Raw genomic sequence first — 24460 nt, forward strand, 5'->3', positions numbered from 1 at the left:
TCTATCTATCTATCTATCTATCTATCTATCTATCTATCTATCTATCTATCTATCTATCTATCTATCTATCTATCTATCTATCTATCTAAATTTGTGTCATTGTTTGGCTGTTTGTGTGTGCACATATGTGTCTTCATTTGGCTTTTCCTGTAATGTGTCACATATTCTGCTGTAGTAAACCCCATCAGCATGACTTTTTGGGCTTGAGCTTTAAGAAGAAGAATGCAAAAACAAAAGGAAGCTCATTATCTGCGATTATAAAACTTAAATTTTGTGTATATTTATCAAAGATTTTCTATTTTTTACTGTGGACTCACTGTAAAGGCCTTTACACACTGGACACTTAAAATTCATGCAAATATTTGAATATTAATATATGATTTTATGATCTTAACAATAAACTAATAACAACAAGAAGCGATTTTTCCAATCCAAATAAACAAATGTGACCAATCAGACCACTGCATTTGGCAACATGTACACTGCAGTTCTAAACACCACCCGTACTGAATACACAAATAGTAAAATTATACTATTTTGCCTGAGACACGCAGCTAGACATTCCAGGTCAACTGGCTATAAAATTTGACAGTTTAATGGTTTGTTTTTACTTCCTTAATAGTACGCCAGGCAGATATGCCATTTGTCTTCTTAAGGTATGTCAGAATGAAGGCTATAAAAACAAACAAAAATACAGTTCAAATTTTTTGACCTCTTGCTTTGTAAGTTGCACATTTTCTAAAGAGGACCTGTGGGCCGGGTTGGGTGCCTTTGACGGCCGCTTCTGGCCCCCTAACCATATTTTTGAACCCCCTTATGAGCAGCTGGCGATCGGAGGATCACGTCAGTCGTCGCAGAAGACGCGGGGGGACAGTAGAAACTGTAGGCCGGGTCTTAGAGGGCGTTATTAACAGGAATAACACTAGCACCGCCCGTCCGGGCTGCCAGCGCCGCCGCGGCTGCTTTTACTACCTCACCCACTCGCGTGACTCCACAAGCGGGCGTCACGCACCTTATCCGGTTAATTTACATACTAACACCGCCCAGGGGGACGAACATGGTAATTTACCGTCGGCTGAGAGCTAGTCGTACGAAGGAGGGGAGAGAAGAACAGCTGAAACAAAGTTTGAACGACAGAGGTTTGTTTTAAACCGAGCGGAGTGTTTCGACACGCACACACAGGCGCTCGTCGGGCTCTTTGCCCCACTTTTGGATTACGATATGGACGCTTTGAAATCCGCCGGAAGGGCAATTATACGGAGCCCCAGCATCGCCAAACAGTCCTGGGGTGCGGGCAGACATAAAAGTAAGTATTCGCCGTCTCATTGCACTCATGTGTTATCCAGTAGCTTGTGCTAATTTGGCTACACCAAAGCTAACTTGGCTAAGAAGAGCTAGCCTCCACAAGTAGCTAACTGTAAAACCGGTGGTCTCCGAGCGTTACCTAGCTACAGTTGTCGTAGTGGCGTGAACACCTAGCAACCCGAATAGTTTCACATCAGGAAACGTTTAGTGAGGGGATTGAACTTGACACTGAAACTGACAGCAGCGCCCCGCAGCTCGTAAACTGACTCCCTGTGAGGCTCGGAATAACAAGTTCAGCCTCCACGCCGGCTCCCTGCCCACTCCGCTGAGTTTATTTTGGAACAGAGGCGCAAACAAAACGTGTCAAAAGTTTGAGGAGTACTGCTGTTTTTCCTGCCACGTCGCTCAGACGCGCTCGGAAACGTGCAGGAGAGGATCGGTGGGAGCTAAAACACTGTAATCTGGACTTTAAGGAGGCAGGAGCAGGCACGGAGAGATGAGCGGTCTCCTTCCTGGCAAGCCTTTACAAGCCCTACAACTCACTCTGTTGCTAGGCGATGCACACTGGGAAACACAAAAATGAGGAGGCTGTGTTAAAGGGGGGATTCTTCAAACACCATGGAGGTGTCTTTAGGATGCACTATGATGACGATGCTCTTCAATCGTCGCATGCATGCTCAGCTGCCTTGCACAAAGAGTGGGGGGTTACCCCCTGCTCCCCATGCCTCTCTGGCTTTTTTTTATTTTGTTTCACAGACAATGGAGCTGTTGGCTTGACCGTGCTTACACGTGCCAGACCAATCGATGCTTTGTTTTGGGAGTGATGCACAATCAGCAGGGTCCTTCCACATGCGATCGGGCAGCAGCTACGCAGACCCCTCCATGAATAATCGATCAGCTCAGCTGATAATGGAGTTTCCCCTCCATGTGGAATCTGTGGCAGAGGTCACACCTCTAAGTCTTTTTCAGAGGTTTTGAGTTTTATCTGGATGTTTTTAAAAATGAGAAAAGTTGGCAGAACTCCTGAGGAGCCTTTTTTAATGCTTTAAGATTGTAACGGTCTTTCAGAGGTGTAGAAATGATAATCAAATGATCACACCATGAAATGCATTTTAAATGCATTATATTTGTAGACATGACAGAATAAAGTAATCCTGAAACCAAGAAATTTGCTAGAAATCATTGATTACTTTCACTGTGGTGTAAAATACACAAAATGCTGGATGTACAGCTACATCTTACATATATATGCTAAAATTCTGGTCCGCATCAGTAAACTACTCACTATTGTGAGACTTGGCCTGTGGTTCGACAGACTCCAGCTCCACCGTCTGGAACGACAGCTGGAGATAGTAGTCCTTGCTCTTCTTTGAAGATCTGTTGTGAGCTGCAAGGTCTCTCTAACCAGAACCTGGAGCAGGTGGAGTGCTGGTTCAGGTGCCCCTAAACTGAGCAAATGAAGCATTACAGGTAAAAACTATTCTTTAAGCTGGTGGAGTCTGAGTCGATCCACAGGTTGAGACATTAGCTCTGTTATCTATTATCGCATTTACGGTATGATTTGTTCATGTATTTAAGAAAGCTACATCATTTATTGAATTCTGGGAAGTTAGCTAGTTCTTGTTAGGAGGGATTGTGAACTTTCAAGTCTCATCTCATTACGTGGGATAGGCAGCAGCTTAAGTAAGTTCTAAGACTTTTTTTTTGCCTACATCATGATACTGGGCACATCCTTTAGGCGTGATCACTTCTGTCTTAAAATGAATTTTGGATATAATTATATTTGAACACCTATCAGTGTACCTTGCTTTTAGTATAATGCTGCATAATCCTGTCTTTGCTGTGGGACCAGGAGCTGAGTTTATGGCACCAGCTAAGCATCTCGCATTAAATACTGTAATTACTGATATTTAAATATAATCATTATTTATCACTCTTGTCTCGGTGAGTGATTACCCACTCTCAGCGAGCTCTGCACTCTCCTATGTTGCTACCACACTGATGGTCATTAACCTAGCCCCTCGCTTTACAGCTTTACTGTTCTAACATGACAGTAAATAAACCCCACAACTGTAAACATAATGAAACAAACAGAAAATATAATTGATATAAAGTGGGCTTAATATTTTAGCCAGTGTCCATACGAAGATACTCTAACTCTGGATGCAACAATATCAGCAGATGCATGTAATATGAATGGGTACTGTGAAATGATACTTACTTAATCTACAAAATAGGAGTGAATTAAAAAAATAATTTAAATCAAAAAGGAATAAACTCACAAACTCAAAATATGTTAGCAGAATTTCTAGTTTGTGTTAAGTGACCGACATCTCTGTTTTTGTTTGCTTGAATCTGCCCCATACACCGAACAATTAGAGTAATGTTTGTGAACACAGTCGCTGGAGTGCTTATCGCTTCTAACAGCCAAGGAGGAGGACTACAACCTATATCTGGAATCCAGTAAAATTATTTTTGAAACCTACCACAACACTTTCTTATTCTTTCCTGTCTGTGCATGACAAACTGTGAGCTTGCTCTTCTTTACTGATGTTAGATGGTGTTAGAAGATCAACCTGATGTTCACAGCCACCACCCAGTTTGAAGTGACCAAAGCAGAATTTTTTCATTTATCTTGCCCAACATGTATTTCTGTCAATTCACATCAAGTTTTGTTGCTTTAATGTGTCCCATACACCACACGGTTACCGTTTATTAACATCTGAGCACTGACCTGAAGTTATTAATCACTTCGGAGCGTTCAAACTGTACACTGTTCTTGGATACACAAACACCAGAAGCCGCATCCAGATAAGTCTCAAGATCTCACTTTCTGTCACGTTGATGTACCCCATATACCGTACAGCTATCGGTAATATCTGAACAGCACCATCGATTTGGATCTTTAATCACTACAAGAGACTCGGTCATGGAGGGCTGTTACTGCGCTGTTTTCAACCACACAAACACTGGAAACCAAATTAGACATCCACCAAACTCAAAATCTAAACACAATATGTACCAAAATAATAACACTGCTAACTTAAGATTTTGAAGGTAAGAGTTCAAACCACAGGTCTTTGTTCTTACTAATGCATATGTTACATTTTTAGAAACAAGTACACAAATCTTTACTCATTAGTGTGGTTAAAAAACCTCTCAACATAAGTAAGTATACTTTAAACTTTGTATTAAGTTGAAGGCATTTCTCACACAGTGTAGTCAGCCTTTTTAGAGCAGCTGTTTATATTGTTTGATTCTTTCACCTACATTACTAATTTATTTGGGGTTCCTGTTTTTGTGTATGATCAAACAATGCGTCACCTTCCCCTTTTTTCCCCAATCTGTTAATATAATCTTACACTTGGCTGTTTTGGTGCTGTGAGTAAAAAGCAACTTGTCATCCTGTGGTGTTGATAGCTTCTCTAAAGTGTACCCTGCTTTTAAACATGACATTCATGCAGGTTAAGAATTAAAGGTTCACTTAACCTCGTGCCCTCTGGCTTGGATTGTATTGCCTTAAAGGCACAACATTTCAATCTGTATATGCAATTAGGGTAAAGTTTTGCCTTTTTACAGTCTTGTTCCTCCCGTGTGTGGGCTTGGCCTTGTCAGAGCAGCCTATTCACAGCATTGGCATGCATCAACACTGAATTCCTCTTCTCCTACTGTCAGTGGTAGATCATAACAGGTGCTGTTATTGTTTTCATTAAGCTCCTGTGTCTTTGAATGCTTGCCGTTTGTCAGCCTTTTAGAATAGCCTGACGTCAGTGCTTGCTTCGTTCCCTTTGCCCTGCTTTTTGCATTCGTTTCCTGCATATCTTTAAAGAGCATGCTTTCTTTCTTGGCTTTCCTGCGCTGCCCTCTCATTACATCGACATAGTTTGGATTTTTTTTCTGGTAGGTGGTAGAGTGGTATGTAACATTAGACCTCTTTTTAGGTCATGAAAGCAACGTGTTTGTGTGCATGTGTGAGTGAGACAGGAAATCCCCACCTATATGACTAAAACATTTTCTTCTCATGGTCAAGAGGCTGTCTCCTCTGAGGTTATTGGTACTGACACTGCTAGATTACCGAATGTCTGAGTTGACCAGACTTGTGTGTGTGAGAGTGTGGACTACGTTTCATTTAAGACCTTTATGTGGAAACCAAAGTTGATGTTGATCAAAGTTATCATGATGTGTATTTCTACACCTTTTTCAGATAGTACTGCATGTTAAACTGTTATTATCGTGGATTAATGTCAGCTGCCTTGTTGGTTTGAGGAAGCCACCCGTCTCATGATTCAGTTGCTTGTAGATTCACATAAAGCAGGAACAACTTGAAGTATTTGCTTTCTGTTGGAGTTTATCAGTCTCTCACATCAACTTCATTGTGACTGATGATTGCATTGAATGTTTTTCTCTACACTTACAAGTAGTTATGGCAACCAAATGGGCAACCTAGAAACTTTTGACTATATATCTCTCCTGGTGAGAGGCAGCCTTTCTCCAAAGAAGCGCGGTCTGACTTGAACTGACTGCAATCCCTCTGAGTTGGATCAGTGAAGGTTTGCATGTAACTGTGGAGGAATTTGTTTATTTTTCCAGATCTCTGAGGTTCTGTCTGGACTGTGAATACAGAATTTATAAAATAATATGAATTTTTTGTTTACGCAGATGGTTACAGGCTAGTTAATCGTTGTGTTATTGCAAGCAGATTGCATGCAATTGTCTGCTTGACCACATTTAATCACAGACTGATACGAGACGGTTTTGTTGCCAATTTATTGCCAACTTTATGCATCAAAATAGCATTGAAGACAGCACCTGACATGCCTGTCTTTAAAACAACCATTTCAAAGGCAATGTGATCAGAAGTTTATTCCACATGTCACAATAATCCTGGTTGCAACAGGGTCTCTAACCAGTTTTTTCCCTTGTGTGAGTGTAGCCAGGTTTAGGTCTGGACTTTACTGGTGTAATTGCGACATGCTGTCAGAGATTTTCAAGTTATTGCCGCAAATGCAATACAAGATACTGACTCATTAATCAGTGTCCAAAAGTAGTTTTAAACATATTTTAGTGATCAATATATAATTGTCTGTATAGGGTGTGGTGAGTAAAGACATGACATCAGACACCACCCATGTTTATGTAAGAGGGTGGTGTGCCAAGTTATCAGCAGAACCCGGCGAGCTGTTTCCATAAACTGTAAAAGTACCATCATCCCTGCTCCAGCCCTGGTCACCCGGTGCAAAGTCATCCAAAAGTATCTGCCAGGCTGTAATAGAGATCACATCCTGCTGGCTTCCTTTATGGAGTGTAAAATCCTTACTGATTTACTGTGATCTGTATCTATAAGCTGCTTCTGTGTTTGGTCATGTGTGAGCATGTGCTGGTAGGGCTGCACAACTATGCTTCGTCACTGTTTCTCCCAGAGAACGATATTAAAAATAGATGCTGTCAGGGCAATAGATGAAAATGAATTATTGGACTTAAACATGGTATTTAGTGTTGGTGAAACTGGCTGCTTTGAGTTTGTGATCAGAAAAGTAGAACTTTTTCTATGTGGCGTTATTTTGGACTAACCACTGTTAGTTCTCCAAAGTGCATCTTTTAATGAAAGCATAAGTCTATTTATGGAAAAAAAGCTAGAAAATGAAGTCTTGAGTCACTAACTCTGTCTTTTGTTTCATGTTCTATTTTAAATAATAGGATGTAACACATTTACACCTGCTTTTAACAGTGCAGGGTGCTTCCAGTTTACTCTGTCATTCCGAGACACCAGTAAGGACGTCTGGGTCTAAACAGCATGACTTCGAGGAAAGAAATAGTTCATGTAATCTACTTTAGCCATATGTCTAGACATATGGTCAGTGTTGCTTTGGTTCATTGTTAGTAGGCCGTGTTGGTGCCTAATAAACACCACTTGAGGCAAGAAGAGAGCCTAAAATACCAATTAAGTGTATTTGGATAGCCTTCTCTTTGTTAGCAGTTAGTGCTCCAGTCCACAGTTACAGCTCCTTCTGTTTAATCTGTCGAGCAATGGTGTCAGTAATACTTAAATAGCTACACAAGTCCTCAAGCATTACTGTGCACCTACACTAGAGACAGTCCTCCTTTCTGTAACTTGACTGAGTGTATCTGTAATGATTTATGGATCTCTTTTGAGTGTTCAGCCAGGAGGAAGGAATCAAACACCCTGCCTTTCCCCACCCCCTCCATCCCTGTTCAGCATCAGCACAATCCTCACATTTCACGCTTCCTCTTTACCATTAACTCATTCTATATATGAAGTCTGTGGGACTGGAAAGAGGATTATTTATGAATGTGAAGCTATTTTCACACAACACTGCAGCCCTGAACTTTTCTTGGCTTTACCCGTCAGAGCTGTCCTGGAGGAAACACTGGGCAGCGAATAATTACGTTCTTCCAACGTGTTTTTAAATGACTTGTTTTGTCCACCCAGCAGTCCAAAATCTAAAGAGTCACTGTGCTGTCCTGTGGCCCTTGGCCTCGTGTCCATTTTGGCTGATGAACCTGAATTTTTCTACTGGTTAACAATCCAAGGCTTATACAGGAAATTACTTCACCTGCTTTGCATCTGTATGAACTTGTTTCCTCCCAAGATGTCTGTCTCGTTTCTCCTGGGAGGCTCATGTCTTTCAGATTAGTTATCATTTGCTTTGGTTTGACTGTTGCTTTAGTTTAAGGCACATGTGGGTTCAGGTTGGTGCAGGTTCTGTTTGGTTTATATCTCTGACCTTTTTATTAAATCTAAACCTTTTGGAAAACTGTTGCTGTGCTGAAAATGCCTCAGGATTCCTCAGTCCTGCTTGGATCTGCGTTTCTGTGCTGGTGCCAGAAGTTGAAAGACATCTGCAAAGAAACACCCAAACGCACTGGAGTCGTGTGCAGAGAGTACACTTGTAGAGGGATTGACCTGCATACTGCATAAATTTCAGGGTCATGCTGTAGATCTGTGGTCCCGGGTGTGAAATGCTGATGTGTTAAACAAGACAAACATCGATCTGCACTTTAGGCAGACTTTACTCGATTATCTTATTCTGTTGTTTTGCTGTGGATGAGCCATCCATCCCACACCTAGATTTTTCAAAACAATTACAGCACATTGTTGTTGGATATAAAACCTCCAACCTGTTCTTTTGAGTGAGGGCTACTGGAAAAAGCTGCCTGCGTTTTGGTGCTATGAGCCCTAAGCAAGAAAAAAAGAAACTGAAACTCTATGCAAAGGAATAGAGTGCAATCAATCTAACCAACTGCTGAAACTGTCGGCTGTGGAGTTTCTGTTCTTTACAGATAAGCGTCCAAACCACAACACCAAGGAAGACAAAACAGACTCGATAGAAGCACAATAAAATAAGGTAATCATGGTTTTTGAATCTTGAGATGCTGGCGTCCTTTTAAACACAGCTCCAGTTTGCTTCAAAGTTCAGTTATGAATAAATGATTGCACATTCCAGTATCACACCTTTAATGATCTTTAGCGTATGAGAGCATTTTCTAAACGCAGTGGTTATATCTTTTAATTTAGATATGTTTATTTGAATCAGTCCATTTTAACATAGGGCTGTTTTCATACCTGCTCGGGCTCATTTGTGCACAAATGAGATAAAAATGAGTCCTTGTGAGGAGAAAACTTCCATTTATGAGGAAGCCAAGAATCCACTCCACAAAATTGTTCTAAAGACCTGCTGGTTGAAATATGAGGCTGAACTCGTATAAGAAAAATCAAGTAACATTAGCCTAGTGTATGTGTAGTGTGTGTAGGGGTCAGGCACACTCTGTTTGCCTTCAAATTTCTCACTAGTTTTTCAAGGATTTTTATCATGCCTGATGTAAGAGCAACCTGTCTTTAATAATTTAGAGATTTGGTGGTATATTTATCTGCATAGACTACAAGGTGCACCGTGCATCCCTCGATTTTGTGGAGACTGCATCGCTTTCAGTGAGAGTGATTTGAGCTGCGTTGGAGTGCAGCCGCTCCTGTTAGCCGTGACTCCGCGCAGAGCGCTTTAAGGATCACTTTCATAACCCAGATTCCCGCTGAGAGTACATTCTGGCCTCAGCTGGTCATCCGCTGTAATCCCTGACTGGCATGACCTTTCATTTCTCCTCTCATCTCCTCACTTTCCTTCATTGAGTGGATTTGGCCAATACTGAGTGACATGTGTCTCAATGTTAAGGCATCAATTATAAGACTCTTATTTTCTACAAATCCTTCCCTTCACACTGAACGTTGTTTCAGACGGGCCTAAAAATTAAACGCTGATGGCTGCACGCTCATGCAACATGTGCGCCGTCTGATATTGATTATGATTATTATGATTAACCCACAGGTTTGGAGGATGAAAGTAGAGAAGCATCTTGAAGCTCAGGGACAGACAGACGAGGTCACATGCTGATGGGCTAAATGGATCCTCGTTGACTGTTCATTTGATCTCGTTTCGTATCGATTGCTCCCTTAGTGAACTGGTCTGTTTATGCCTCTGTGGTCATTTGTGCTTAATGGTTTTATTTGTGGATGTCACATAGAGTCTTTGACCTGGGTTTTCAGTCATTTCTTAAACAGTTTCCACTGAAGCTGGAGCTCAAAGGAAGACGGGACAATAGTAGCGTATCAGTTTTTGTACGCAGCCGAGACAGACAATGATAATTGTCCCATGTGGTCTAACACAGTTTTTCCCTTTGACTAACACTCAGTCTTTCTTTTCTTAACAATGCTCCCTCTCAGCCTTTTCCCATAATGCCCAGCTCTGTGAGTGATGATTTTACTCTACACTTGGAATCAAAAGGCTGAAAAGAACATATTGGCTTAGATGTAGAACTTTCTTTTATTTTGGGCACACTTAGAAGTTGAATGTTTCTTTCTCAACAAGCTCTGGGCTTTTTGTCTCTGCTTATACCTTCAGGCATCTTTCCTTGCGTCAGTCAGCAGTTTCTAAATTAGCCCAGAAAGTCCTGATTGGAATCTAATAACGCTGGAATTGGGCTTTTTTTGAACACATCTTGTTGCCGTGAGACTTAAAAAAAAAAAAAAAAAAAAGTCATCTCACAAGAGATATGGGTCACTTGAGGTCTCAAAGGATCCATGTTACACTATTTTCTCACAAGTTTAAGATTTAGTAATTGGAGCACAGGTATTAATGTATGAGATGGTGAGGCATTTTTTTAAATTTTTTACTGAAAGTAAAACAATGAATAATTCAAAGCGCTACAGAGGAAGCTGGTCCTGGCAATTATGCAGCTCTTACTTTAACCTGTTTCAGACAGTTTTAACATTGTAAACTGACACAGTCTTATGGCAGCGTTACTCCCCAATGACAGTGGTCTCCTGATGCAGCTTTGACTCAAACTGCTCAGGAACAGTTTGATGGTTAAGCTCGATTCTTGGAGGACCCACACCTCAACCTGGAGGACCCAAAGGATCAGAGATGGGATTGTGGGATCTGCTCTGTAGTCTTAAGTGCAACCTGTTAATATAGTGCTGTTCACCCACCACTTAAATAAAAAATGATGCCACCTGCGATTGATTCACTCATGGACAGTCCCCTGTCTAATTTAGTAAGGCGTGCCAATCAGCGTGTACCTGCACTTCCCATCTCTTTTTCCTGTTGGCTGGCTTGGAGGCCTGGGTTGTTCCTGTGGCGCTCTGTGACATTTATTCAGCTTGTTCCCCAGAGACGACCTGCAGTTGAATGTACTCTAACTCAAACCAGAGCCTGCAGTCATCTCACCGAGGCTACAGAACAGAACAAGTACTACTGCAGAAATTGTGGATTTGTAGTTTATCTGGGAGATGAGAAACTGGATGTTATTTTTCTTTTTTGGTATAAAATATTTGGCAAATAAAATATGTCACTGTATTTGCATTTATTTAATAAGTCACTAGAGGCCGTGTGCTTTCATTGAGGACACCACAGTATATGTGCTTTGATTAATGGGTATTTTTATTATTCCTGCAGGTCTTAAAACTATAAACATGACTTTGTGTAAATGAGGCCCGTCGTGGTGACAGGCTGTAGTGTGTTTTTTAAAGTCAGTCCATGTGAAGTCTGCATGTGATGTTTTTATAAATTTTCATAATGCGTGTGAATAATGGGCTGTGAAGATTGAATCTGACTGTTAAACTGCTGTGTTTGGCCCTTTTTATTTAATTAGTTGTACAGAATCATGTTAATCGTGGTGGTTTAAATGCTCGCTGACATTTTGCAGGAGACATCTGTGCCAGTTTGTTTAGGTTGACAGCTGGCTTTGACTTCCCTCGCTGTCTGTAGAGCAGTGGTGTTTAACAGCACCTCTGTTAAACCATGATTGTCTGGAGGACCATATAAAAAGGCAGCCAGGCAGTGCAGCCTTTCCCAGTATCCCAGGGTGACGCACATCTCCAACCATAGCAAGACTGAAACCCTGTGGGTTGCCAGATTTTTATTTTTTTTTAAATTTTTTCCTGTGCAGATTCCTCTGTATGACAATAAAATGTGTTTTTAAACCAGTTGAAACTGCAGAGAAGATTGAATTTCCCATTTTGCTCATGAGAAGATATGCAGGTATGCCGGAGTGTGTCCAGCCAAGCCAAAACAATGAGTCATTCACAGTTTGAGTCCAGAGGTTACAGACGTGTGCACTGGGATCCTTTCCTCTCACGCGGCACCATGCAGAGAGTTCTCAGTGCTGTGAAGCTCCTTTCTGAGCCTAACAAAGGAGCAAACTGTCAGTGCTGCAGGCTCGACCCGTGCACTCTGCTTTGGTGGTGACATCTTTATCTGTGCTTGTGTCAAACCAAACTGTGTCACACTGGCTACTAGTTGCCCTTCCCCACTTTCTGCAATCTGAAATAATGATTCATAGCAAACATGGGGGAATAAATACCTGTTGCATTTTGACACTACAACAGATTACTCACAGGCAAACAACTTGTTGGATGATGTCAATAACGGGAATTTAAAAGAATTTTCCCACATCCTGTTGGAACATTAACTCCCACCGGTGGAACTGATTGTGATCAGTCAGATCTCCTTCACACAAAGATGAAGGAGATCTGACTCAGTCACTCCAAAGTTACAGTAACTTTACCTGTATAGCATTTTGTAAAACCTAGAGTTGATACAAACACAGATTCAGGCATACATTCTTATATATAGTTTCATTCAGGCATTTAGTGTGACCCATATTCAAAAGGAAATGATTAAAGAAAAACGCTTGATCCCAGGGACAGAGAGGCTGACTACAGTAGTCTGTAAGCAGGAGCCATTTGTATGTACTTCCATTAAAAGTGTAAAACACCTTCTAAATTTCACTGGAAGCCAGTGAAGGGAAACAAGCATAGGGGTGATGTGGAATCACAGGCTACCTGGTTAGAGAGTGAGTTAGTAGTGTTTATTATCCCTTTGGAAATTCTCTGTATTCATTTCAGATAAATACAACCACAACAAAGATGACCTCAGAGACACAGTCGATGCTGTTGTTCCATAGCAACAGCAACATTGCTATCCTTTGCCCACCGCTCGTGACTCACAAAGCCAGGTCACATTGTTGTTGAGTTACCGCGTGAAGTTCTGTAAAAAATTCGACACAGTTATTTTAAATGGCATTGCAAGCATCACCTCGAGGGTGTGCGACCTGAGCTGGAATGCGGACACTTTGGATCGCAGAATTTAGTGGCCTTGCTGTGTCATCTGGAGCAGTTCGTGTGAAAAATAGCTCACAGTAATCTAGGAGAAGAAAATTACCTGTGTGTGTGTTCCAAGTTACAGGCTGATGGTAAAGGCTTGAATTCTGTTGTGTGTTGTGGGGTTGTTTTTTTGTTTTTTTTAGATAAAAGAAACCAGACTGGATGAGTTTACAGATGTAAGTTGAAATGCTTCCGAACAATAATACCGTCATTCTTAGTAGCTGATTTGACGTCGCAGGCGAGGGGGACCAATTTTGTGGCCGCCCTCCTTAATAAAGCTGTCGGGGCCAAACGCAAATCATGCAACCCTCGGGCTGAAAAGACTGTTACTGTTATTTATCTTTTATTTGTTCTCAGCGCTTGTGCAATCATGTCTTGTATTTGGAGATGAGCTTTCATCCATTTTCAAGCAGAGAAACACTATTAATGTCAGCTGGAAGCAGAATAGATCGCAGTGACAAAATGACTCTGTTGACAGCATGGCTCTGGTGGTGATTTGTGTTTTTTTTTGTGCCTGTATGGCTGCACCTCTCTCCCTCTTTGGGAGCTCCACCGTATGAACTGAATTATTTAGTCTGCACTCGCGGCACAGCGGAGTGGTCCTGCTGTTTCCACAGTGATTAAACTGTTGCATCTCCCTAATTGGCCATTACATTTGTCATACAAAGGCGGCACTTACGTGCGCCTGCTGCCTTCATTTGCAGATTTTTAACTTGTTTTAAAAATATTTTACAAATATTTCACTTCCCTTTTCTCTTTCATCGTCTTCAGTCTTTATTTGTCTTAAAATGTCTCGATGCCTCTGTCTGTCCTTTGTCACCCTCTGTCCATCTGAAAATAGAGGCATGGCCAGAAAGAGCAGAGTGATACTCATCCTTTCTGACCTTCCTCTGTGTTGGCTTTGACCAAAAGACTCGGCACCATCACCACTGCTTTACCACTTCTGCACAGGCTCATCGACCAAATCCCTTTGATTATAATTCCCAAGACTTCTGTGCCGTCTTGCCTCTCCTAATCTCTTGTTGCATCAAAAGGACCCATCTCCCTCTGTAGTTTTAGCTTCATTAAAACTTCATGAAAACTTCTGGGTAATGATCGAATCTTAAAGTAGCGGCCAAGACCATCACGTTATGTTTTCTGCCTTTTACCACTAGAGGAGATGGACAGCTGCAGCTGGGCCTTGCTGCCATATCTCACTAATAGCATGTTTGGTTAACCCTTCAGACCTAATCTTAAAATTTAGGCGGAGACATAGTGTATAAATACACTATGAGTTCTAATTTAACCTGATGGGATAATGATTGTTGGCCAAGCAGCGGTTGGGTGGGGAGTGTGGACACCCAAGTTTGTGAATGTGATAACTCGGGAACAAGGCGATGTAGAAGTTTGAGATTGATACCATAGATGTATCTGGTAGTGTGTGTATGTTGATATTGTGATTCAGCATTGCACTCCTAACAGTTGTTCAGTTGTTATAGGTTAACCCTATTTTTTGTGTTTTCGCTCCTGCGGTGTTTTGTCAGTTTAAATGGATCTCCCTCCCAGTGGGTTTGTTTATGCAGGTGTGAACACAGTAATTGCACTCAGGCGTGGACCAGATCAACCAGACTGAGACCAAACCCTTGATGCCAAGTGATTGCACATGATTTAACCTTCATCTGACCCAACTACCAGGTGCACTCTGCAAGTTTAAGCTAATCACCTTGCTCTAGCCACGTATCTATTGCTTTCTGGGATATGTCTACTCTGATATGAGTGCAGTATATGTGCACAGTACACAACATGTAGCAAATAGGTGTAAAAGTAAGTGGGGGCTCGCGGCTTTAGAACAGAGCGGCTTCTTCCTGTTTTTACTTTTGCTGCTGCTGTCCCCAGACAGTAAGAGGACTGGACGTCCTCTCATGGTTAATAGTGACACATTTTGGTTTGCTTGGAGTAAAACATGGAGGGAAAAAGCTGTATGTTTATGAATGAATTTGGACAAGGATTATCTGGAATGGGATTCTTGTTCCCGGGTAGAGGAGACTGGAGCAGGAACTGGCAGAAGGATTAGTGTAACGTCTCCAATTATTTTGAAGAGAGAGCTGAGTGTAAATGTGATGCTATTAATGTTCCTGGTTGATCTGATTTCCTTCCCCTCGTGGCCATGAGCTGTGGGAAATGACCAAAAGAATAAGCATTACAGAGACAAGCAGCAAAGATGAGCTTCCTGTGAAACCATTAAGGAGGGGCTGAGAGTCGAGCCAATTCTTCTCCTCATCAGGTGCCTCCTGAGTGCCTTGTAGGTGAGGTGTTTTGGGCATGTCCACACTGGTGAGATTGGGAAAGCCTCAGGGTTTCACCAGAAGAGCTGGATGGTGCGTTCTGGGAAAGAGATGTGTGGGCGTCTCTGCTTAGACTGCCAGTGCTGCAATCCGGACTGGGAATAAGCAGCAGAAGGTGGATGGATGGATAAATGGAAGATTATTCAACTTTTAGATATTAGAGAAAGTAAAATAACAGAGGTGATGGAAAAGGTTGTAAGACGTGACAAAGACTCAGTCATGAATAATTCTTTCTGTGCTCCAGTTTTTGATATGCAGACTGGCTATAAAACTGAAATTCAGTGAAATAACCACAGATTTCAGGAGCTTGGAGTGTGAGCTGAACACAATCTGACATTGTCATACATAGCGAAATGCGTCAGAGATGCTCTTTGTGCAGAAATCTCATCACTTTAATGACCTGTTATCACAGTTGGTTACAGGAACATTTGATCCAGACATCACACACATTATGTTCTTCTCAGTTTACAGTGAGCTGTTGTGTTTTTTTAGAGGTTTCTCACATCAGCAGTTGAGCGATGAAGCAGCAGTACATTTTTCCTGGTTCGCCTCTTCTTCTGCAGCTGGGAGTGTTGAAACTTGTCCGAGGCAGGAAGAGACTGAGGGGATGGCAGCAGGATTTGATTGGCAGAGTGAACTGTGTGATTATGGGCTGCATACACCTCAGTGACTGATTGTCAGAGGCTCCTTTATTAAGGGTTATTACGAGTCTGTGATACTGTTGCTTTAACCTTTGTCATATCAAAATGTAAACATGTAAAGAAATGTGTGGATTCAACATGAACTGTGTGGGCGACTCTGTCAAACCTGTTTTATTTCCAAGGATAACTTTGTTTCAACTTTCAGTGCAGCAGGAAAACCGGGAAAAATGAGCTGTGTTTTTATGACAATCAATCAAAGAGTTCCTTGGTATGCATTTGATGCATATTTCTGGTTTATGCCTATTGTAATGATATAACTTCAGAGGAGGGACATTGAAATTAATGAATGAGTTAAAGTATAACTATAAGTCACAATCTGATTTCCATTCCTGTGCTGAGATTTCAGTTTCCCAGTCTTTGTTCCTTATAATGTGAACGCTGCAGATGATGTAAACGTATGATAATGTACGTGATGTAAACGTCACACATGCCTAGACAACCACAGGCCACTGGAGACAGACTGCTTGGTGAGTGGTTGCTGGGTGAAATGTGTCGAAAAGAAGCTCTAAAAGTCTGCTTCGTTATTGCTTTGGTTGCAGGCAGATTGCACGAAAGACGCATACTGAAAATGGAGACTGTTCTCCGTAAAAGTAAAAGTCGTGTCTTACTGGTGCAACTTTTACTTTGAAGGCAAACGGTCTCTGCTGTCAGTATGCGTCACACTGTTCAGTTTCACATCAAGTTCAGTGAGTAGTTGATGTGAGTTTGTTGCAGTCAGTCATAGTTTCCAGGAAAGCTACAAACTCTGCAACCTGCTTGCAACCAAAGCCATTGTAAGGAGGAGGTTTTTAGAGCAGTGCAGTATACGTCTTCGTGACCAGTTTTACCTAGTGACTCCCAGTAACCTCCAGCATCAACTCGCCATTTTGCTGGGCAATACACATTTTTACCTTGCAGCCACAGGTTACTATCGAAGAGTTTGTATTTCCCGATCACTGGCTGGTCTCTAGACCTCTGTGACTGAGAGCTACATATAAAGAAAACACACTGGCAGCTAATTATACTTATATCCTTTGGACAGAACCAGCTGTGTTTGCAGCACATGACCATCTGACCCAGAAAGGCACGAAAATGTAGCACCCTGCTTTATTTATCCGCTCCATCCTTTGAAGAAGATTGCTTAATTAGACCATCGTGCTCACTGATAAGCACAGGCTCTACCTGTCCTGTCCCCCTCCTCTCAGCTAACAGCAGCTCTCCATCACCTGCTCTCTCAGGCTTATTTACAGGCAGTGTCACCCGTGAGCAGCTCTCACTGACCGGCCGAGAAGCCTTTGAAGTTTGCTCTAATCAGCACCGCAGCTGCACAGAGGCTGTTGCTGGTGGGGGTGTTAGTTGTGCTAATGCAAATGTGACCAATATGAAAATGGATTATTATTGCATATGAAGTAGTACTCTGGGTGTATGCACCAGGCTAAAAATAGCTCCAGTTCCAGAGTTGCTCATTTGAACCGCTATCGTGCCAGCTTTTGAAGAAAGCTGTTGTTTCGTTCTCATTTGTCTCATCTGCTGAACTTGAAGTCTCGGCTTGTTATCTGTGCAGTCTTGTCTTACGATCGCCTTTCCAGATCCTCCCTCGATAAGGGATTCCTGAGTCCCTGCAGTCAGGGTGAACTGCTGGTCACGCGTGGCTCAGCGGCTCGCCTTTCAGAGCCTGTGCGTGTTCTGTGATTGGCATCTCTCCTCATCCTTGAATCATTCGGAGCATTTACTGAGCACGTCTGACAGTTTGTTGAAATTCATTGGAGCAGACCTGTCAGCGGCGTGGCTTTTGTGTAAACACTGAAAGTCTCTCAGCTGAAGCTTCGCTGTCTCTTCTACAAACACCAGCAGGCATCCAAGGTTAGAGATGTTATGACCGTGCAGGTTAAGCCTGTGTTTCTATCCATTACAGAAAAGGTGAGATGAGGTAAGAAAAAGAAGAGTGATAAGGAGAAGTAAGGTGAGGCAAAGAAAGAAAAGGAATGCAGAGGGAATGTAAGGAAATGAAAGGTGAGCCAAAGCAAGGAGTGAAAAAGACGAGGAGAGGTAGGGAAAGGCGAGGGGGGGGGGGTTAAATATAAAACAGTATGGAGCGGAATAATTTAAAATTTAAATAAAACACAATGAAAAGTAAAATTTAAATAAAATATTAAACGATGATTCACTTTAGTTCTATAAAAGCAGAATATAGCACAGCAAAGTGGCTTTATAATGCAGTATAAAAAAGCTTACTGTGGGTAGTAAAAGAAAAACGAACCAAAAACAAGCACAGCAGATATGAGATGAGATTACAGCGTCTCAGATTAACAGTGAAATAAACTGTATTAACATGAGAGAACAGATGGATGCTGCGTTTGTGTGCAAACATCTCGAGCGACTCCTTGTAACTTGGTTTCAGTGATGAATAGCAGCTAGTGATTCTCCACCACAGATTCTATTACGGTGAGTGTTTTTCTTATCCAGGCACTAATGTAACTGCAGGATCAGCTCAGCAGGAGAGCTTCATCTGCCCCCCCCCTCCACTCAGGAGCTCAAAGAGCTCGACCTTGGAGTGGGGCGTTCACTGTCAGACTTAAGTGTCGGTTTGGTTGGAGCTGCTTTTAGACCATTAAAAACCATTCTCCATAACCACTCGCACTGGGTTGGTTTGGCTGGAGAACAAAGGAATATTATAGGCTAGCAGCTGTTTCCAAATGGTTTATGTTCCCTAAATTATATGGTGTCTTAAATTGCTGTTTACAGTAACTGTGTTCAAAAAGCTTTGGAAAACTGAAATAGTTTTTTGCACATCAATGGTCTCCTTTTATATTTGTTCAGCAGTTTTTAAATTAAGTACTTGTTCCCATTTTGTAAATGTAAATTAGTTAAAATGTTCCTCAGAAAAGGCATAACATTGTTTCGTGCTGTGCCATTAACTACATTTTTATATCAGTTATGGTTTTTGCTCCATGATATAATGAAAACAAAATCAATACAATTTTTATTTTTTTTATTTTTTAATAAAATCAGTTGAACCCCTGTCCTGTACAGCTACGTGTTTTCGGTTAAAAAGCCCAGTCTCACTCTCTGTTTAGTTCGGCTCGAGCCAACATGGTGTAAAAGTGAGCCACTGGTCAACAAGGGAAGAACTCACAGCGTTTTCATAGTTAATGGTATCCGTCCACGGCTGGCTTCATCCCTCGGTGTCTCGCTGCGGCTGCCAAGTCCCCCGCAGCCTGGGCTTTTCTTTGTCGCCATCTGCACCCACAGCCTGTGGTGGAGGCTCAGGCACGCAGGGACGGGCGGTTGCCCTTGTGAAATGGGCTTTATGATCAAAGCCCCATCAGCTGGTCTCGACCTAACTGGCAGTTTACGCTCGCCACTGACACCCTTGCCAAGGGAGCCGTGCGCCAAAACTAATGTCACTGGTGTCGTGCATGCGTGGGTTGGTCTTTACTGGCATTTCAAAGATAAATCAGCGCCGGAGCTCAGAGGGAAATTTGGAAATGACCTTCTGTAGAAACTTTGAATAATTCTTTGCAATCACTTTGTTTCCTGTTTTGACTTCCTCACTTCCTATATCAGCACTGATGCAGGGACCTTTGGGTTGCATAAGCTACTGCTCAGGACTAGACTGCAGCTTGCTTTAAACACCAGTATCAGTGTTAATGGATTGGTGTGATTTTATTTATTTATTTTGATCAATGGGGTCAAAGAAACCCCTCACATTAAACATTCTAAATGATTGGAATCACAATATTTTGTACAGTGCTATCTGCCTTCTTGGCGACCATCATCCTATCTGCTTTTGGTGTGTCAGTTTTATGGAATGGAAGTGTTTAAAGCAAGTATGACGTAAAGTTTAAATCTTGTTATTGTTTATAACAGTGTTGTATCCCATACTGGTATTTTCAGCATCGGTGTGGCCCAGAATCTTTTAAATGCTGCATGTCTAATAAGATGTTTGCTGCTCATTTGGGACTTTCGAGCGTGACAGTGTACGTAATGATTAGTCTGCATGTAGACAAGCAGTCTGTGTTACTGTATTTAACACCACCAATCCCTTTTCTTCATTTAATTAAACTTGGTGTAAAAAATGGCTGAATTGTATATTTTTATTTTCACAGTCTGGGTGAAATTCCTTTAGTGAAGACCAATACCAGTAGGAGAAACGTTAGGTTAACAAACGTTACATTTGAAGCCCTTAGAAAGGCCTAAACTCTTCCCACTTACACCTGTTTGCACATCTTGGACAGAAACACTGTGGCACTGACAGACGATCACGTCGAAGACCCTGGGTTAGTGCTGTCGTTGATAATGTTTTCCGATGGACCTTTTGAAGGGGGAAATGGATTCCCTCTGCCCCTCACTCAATCACACCACACAGAGGCAAGCCCTAAACCTTTTACAAGCTTCAAGGAGAGCTCGGCTTGTTTATTGTTGGAGCGAATGGCTGAACAGTGACAGCAGTTGTTTACTTGTGTGAACTTCCAGTCTTCCACTCAGAAACTTTTTTCCTGCTGTTTATGCAGCTGGTTTCTAATTTACTCAGTTTTGCTCTGCTTTGTTGGGTATCTAATGCGATGTGCTGGCTTAAGTTGAACATAGGTGTTGGGGATTTGGCACTACTTGACCAGATGCAGAAGCTTTATTCATAATGGCACAATAAGACGAAAACAAATTCGCCCTGAGCCGTCTTTTATGAATAGCTTCACCGTCAGGAGTTGGTAGGATTATAAATGAAATGTGGCAAACAGGAAAGAGCGACTAGTTTTTCCTCTTGAATCTGCAAGAGATGTATGATCTACACAGCACTGGTCATGTTGTTTTCCCCTTAAATGTTGGTGTTTTTTGTAATCAGTGTTTTTACCAGAATAAAGGTTGACGATGGGAAAGAACGGGATAACTGTGAAACTGAGGCTGTGCTTAATTGTGTGTATAATTGTGTGTATTTACTGATATTGAAACGGATTTGAAGTGCGAAAGCAGAGAACAGATGCAGTGAAGAGTAATTAAAAAAAACTGCTGTTATGCTTTGCTAATGTGTGATTCATGCAAATTAAACAAACTAAAGTGTTTGGCTGTCAGTAACTGCAGCTCCACATTTCCTCTACACACTTCCAGCTTCACGATAAAGCTCTTTTCCTTTGAAAGGTACTTTATCACCATTGTTTCATTGTCTGAAGTTTCCCTTTTCTCCCGTGTACCAAACAACAGGAGATTTGCTGATGGAGTCATTTTTACTGATGGAAATACTCCATGTAGTTGGGGTGACAGCAGTGACGTCTGGGTAAAGCCTTTGTGGCACCTTATGAAGCACATGGATTTAGTTTTTTGTTTTTTTAACTAGAGGTCATTATAGTTCACCAAAACAAAGTATGAAAAACAGTTCAGTTAACAAAGCTTGTCTTTAGCTTTAGTCCTCCTCGTGTTGGTCACATGCGCCATCACAGACAGCTTATGGAGGCATGGATGCACATGTTTCTCGAGGCTTGGGGATGTTTGCATGACTCCGAGTCAGCTGCCTTCAACGGCTGTTTTTGTTGTCGTGTCTAATCTGAACTGCTCAGGTTTTGTCCCTGACACACACTGAATCAGATAAACTAAAAGAAACACTGAAACTAGTATCAGTGAGGCCAAAACCACCTTTTCTTTATGAATGGAAAAATGTTTATTGCATGATTAAAAAGAAACTACAGCTGCTTCTTCTTTGATTACTGATGAAGTATAAAGAGATGCAAAAAATGGATGTATAATTTTATGATATAAAGTTATGCATTCATCCTTGTGGGTTCCCCACATCCCCCTCAGAATTAGCAGAATATTTTGTGCGTTTAATCTACTGTTAATTTCATGCAATTTGAATGTGAGGCCACAGATGAGGACATCCCGTCTTATGCAAAAAGAAAACTGTTGCAATCTGAGGCAGTGAAGCAACAGTTGCGAACCTCTTCTGCTGGTCTTACAAGATCACACAGCTACGTTATATTAGTGTTAAAATGGGACGATACTGAAAAGCACAGAAGAACTCATAGGTAGAACATGAGTCTGCTATCTGAATGTTGGTGAACAGCAAACCTTTTCTTTTATTATGACTATCCGCATATACCACATGGTGGTAACGCCACTGAAAGTTTGCCCGAAGTGTTTTTTTTAAATCAGGAAACAGCTCTAACATGGAGGGCACCAGTGCTTGTTTCTGTTCCTCTACAACATAGACATGAAATTGTGCAGTTTTGCTGCTGAGTAAATTGCCCTTGAGGGCCCTTAAATCAAAAACTATTCTTAGTATTAAGATTTTGTTTATTAGTAAACAAATCAGTTGATCCGTGAGGGTCAGGTTGAAGGCCTTGCTTTTCCTGTTACTCACCTAAGTTGAGCTCACGGTCTTTAATGTAGCAAGTGTAATATACTCCATACAAGAGCATAATCTTACCATTGTGAAAGGAGGGTGTACAGACCCATGATAAGGACACGTTCTGCCAGCCTGCAAGCTGTGGTGACATGTCTGACGGGGGGATTTTCAGCCTGCCGTGCAAACGGCTAGTAATGGTGGTGAGCAGAAGTGTCAATGGTGTGTGTCTCATGTTGCAGAGCTGCCGGAGAACTGGACGGACACGAGAGAGACCCTACTGGAGGGCATGTCGTTCCAGCTCAAGTATCTGGGGGTCACGATGGTCGAGCAGCCCAAAGGAGAGGAGCTCTCAGCAGCAGCTGTCAAGAGGATAGTGGCAACGGTGAGACACGCACGCACGAGTAGTTTAAAATCTCCTTTTAATGTTCAGAAAACGGTTCCAAGAAAATGAGTTTCTCTCGAGCATACGTGACGTTTTCTTCATCATCACCTCTGCCGCTTAAATATTTTAGTCATTCAGAAGCGTGCTCCGTTATGACCTGACCTCGCCGACACCTCGGTGAAAAGTGACTGGTTGGCTGCTTCCCTGAGGCCCAGGTTGACATTTAGAGGAGGATGCAATTAGTATGTGGACACTGTGTGACTCAGTCAGCTTTATCATGGTGGAGAGCTTAATGTTATTGGATCTGGCAGCTCAGTGGATAATGAAGTTAGCGGTGGCAGAATAGTGGGGCACGGTGAATGAAGTCAGAGGCTCTGATTGGGTCTAATCTGCTGCCTGCCCTTAATGCCCCCCTGCAGAGGATGCTTACTCCTGAATGGGAATTGAGTGATTTTAAGCAATAGACTTGATAAAGTAAATAATCTTTATCGCACAGGTTTGTGTGACAGTGCTTTTGTCTAACGATAGACGCCACATAGATTGTATATGATAGCCTGAATTAGTTGCTGTCACATAGGCGCTCTAACCACGAGAGGTGCTCATATTAAACATGGCTGAAGTATTACATGATGGGCCTTTTGTACAAGTAATCCTGAGAGTCACAAGTTCAGGCTTTAGACTCTTCTAAGCGCACAGTTTCAGGTGCTTTTTCTAAACTTGATGATGTCCCTGAGATGGACACAGAAGCTCCGCCCACTTGCTATTCAACAAACCTTGTGTGTGCAATGGGCAGCCAATTAGAAGCAAGTATGTTTAAAGGAGGAAGAGCTAAAATAGCTTGTTTCCAACAGACCGCGCATCAAGCCTTGGTAAATGATAAAGAAGGATTGTTTTGAGCAGCGCATCATGTGAAGCTACTTTGATAAAACCAGGAACGAAAATGTGGAGCTGGAAATGAACTCCGTGCCCAGTTAGGCCCAGTTAGGCCCAGTTAGGCCCAGGTTAAAATGATCTTCACATTACTACACTAAAGTGAAACGGAGGGAAGGTTTAAAGCATTTCTACATCTCAACCTCAGAGTAATTTTAAACTTGAGGATATAAAACACCTTTTTTCTTTTTAGCTAAAATATTCTTTATGTGAATAAAACTGCTACGAGAGATAGAAGTTATCATTTAACAGGTTGGTTGTTCCAGCCCACTCCAGATAGAGTGGGTCTAACATGCCACTTTAATGTTTTATGTAGTTTTTATTTTTTACCATGCTGAATGAAGATTAGCACCTGAGGTTTTAGCCTCTTCTTCCTTCTGTTAGCTAACTCTCTCTCCCTCTTTTTGTTTTTGTGGCCTCCACCCTTTCTCTTTCCACCCTTTCCTCTCTCTACATGTTCCTTTCTCCAGGCCAAAGCCAGTGGAAAAAAGCTCCAGAAAGTCTCGTTAACGGTCTCCCCTCGTGGAATCATCCTGCGTGACAGTGCCTCAAACCAGCTGATAGAAAACGTCTCCATATACAGGTCAGTCTGCCTCTTTCACCTCCTCAGGCAAACATTGTGTGCCGCTGACCTGACCAGGTTGTCTGGATTTGTGAAATAGTTTCACCCTAAGCTTGTCTTTATCATTCACAATAAAGCAAAAGTTGTTATCCGCCTCTTGCTGTCATTTATCACTGGATAGATGTGTGTTAGGAGGTGTGGCGCTCCCAAGGCGGTGGGAGAGGCAGGGAGGGTAGGAGTCTATCAGCGCTGTTTCTAATCAG

General features: G+C 42.0%; 1 protein-coding gene across 6 annotated transcripts in view; it reads left to right on the plus strand.

Annotated features, from left to right (window-relative positions):
* The first annotated feature begins 824 nt into the window (after positions 1 to 824).
* The window catches only part of ldlrap1b (low density lipoprotein receptor adaptor protein 1b), a 44674-nt gene continuing 21038 nt past the window's right edge, over positions 825 to 24460 (plus strand). For 2 of the 6 annotated variants that reach the window (XM_014333576.2, XM_014333579.2), the window contains exons 1-3: positions 825 to 1306; positions 22563 to 22705; positions 24106 to 24218. In XM_014333576.2, coding sequence (XP_014189062.1) covers positions 1222 to 1306; positions 22563 to 22705; positions 24106 to 24218 — 341 coding nt within the window. In that variant the 5' untranslated portion in view covers positions 825 to 1221. The remainder of the gene's footprint in view (positions 1307 to 22562; positions 22706 to 24105; positions 24219 to 24460) is intronic. The other 4 variants (XM_042220807.1, XM_042220808.1, XM_005922294.3 and 1 more) reach the window with 3 other exon arrangements.

Source organism: Haplochromis burtoni, unplaced genomic scaffold (genome assembly GCF_018398535.1).
Source record: "Haplochromis burtoni strain Fernald_Lab_line unplaced genomic scaffold, NCSU_Asbu1 Contig_55, whole genome shotgun sequence".
NCBI classification, from domain to species: Eukaryota; Metazoa; Chordata; class Actinopteri; order Cichliformes; family Cichlidae; genus Haplochromis; species Haplochromis burtoni.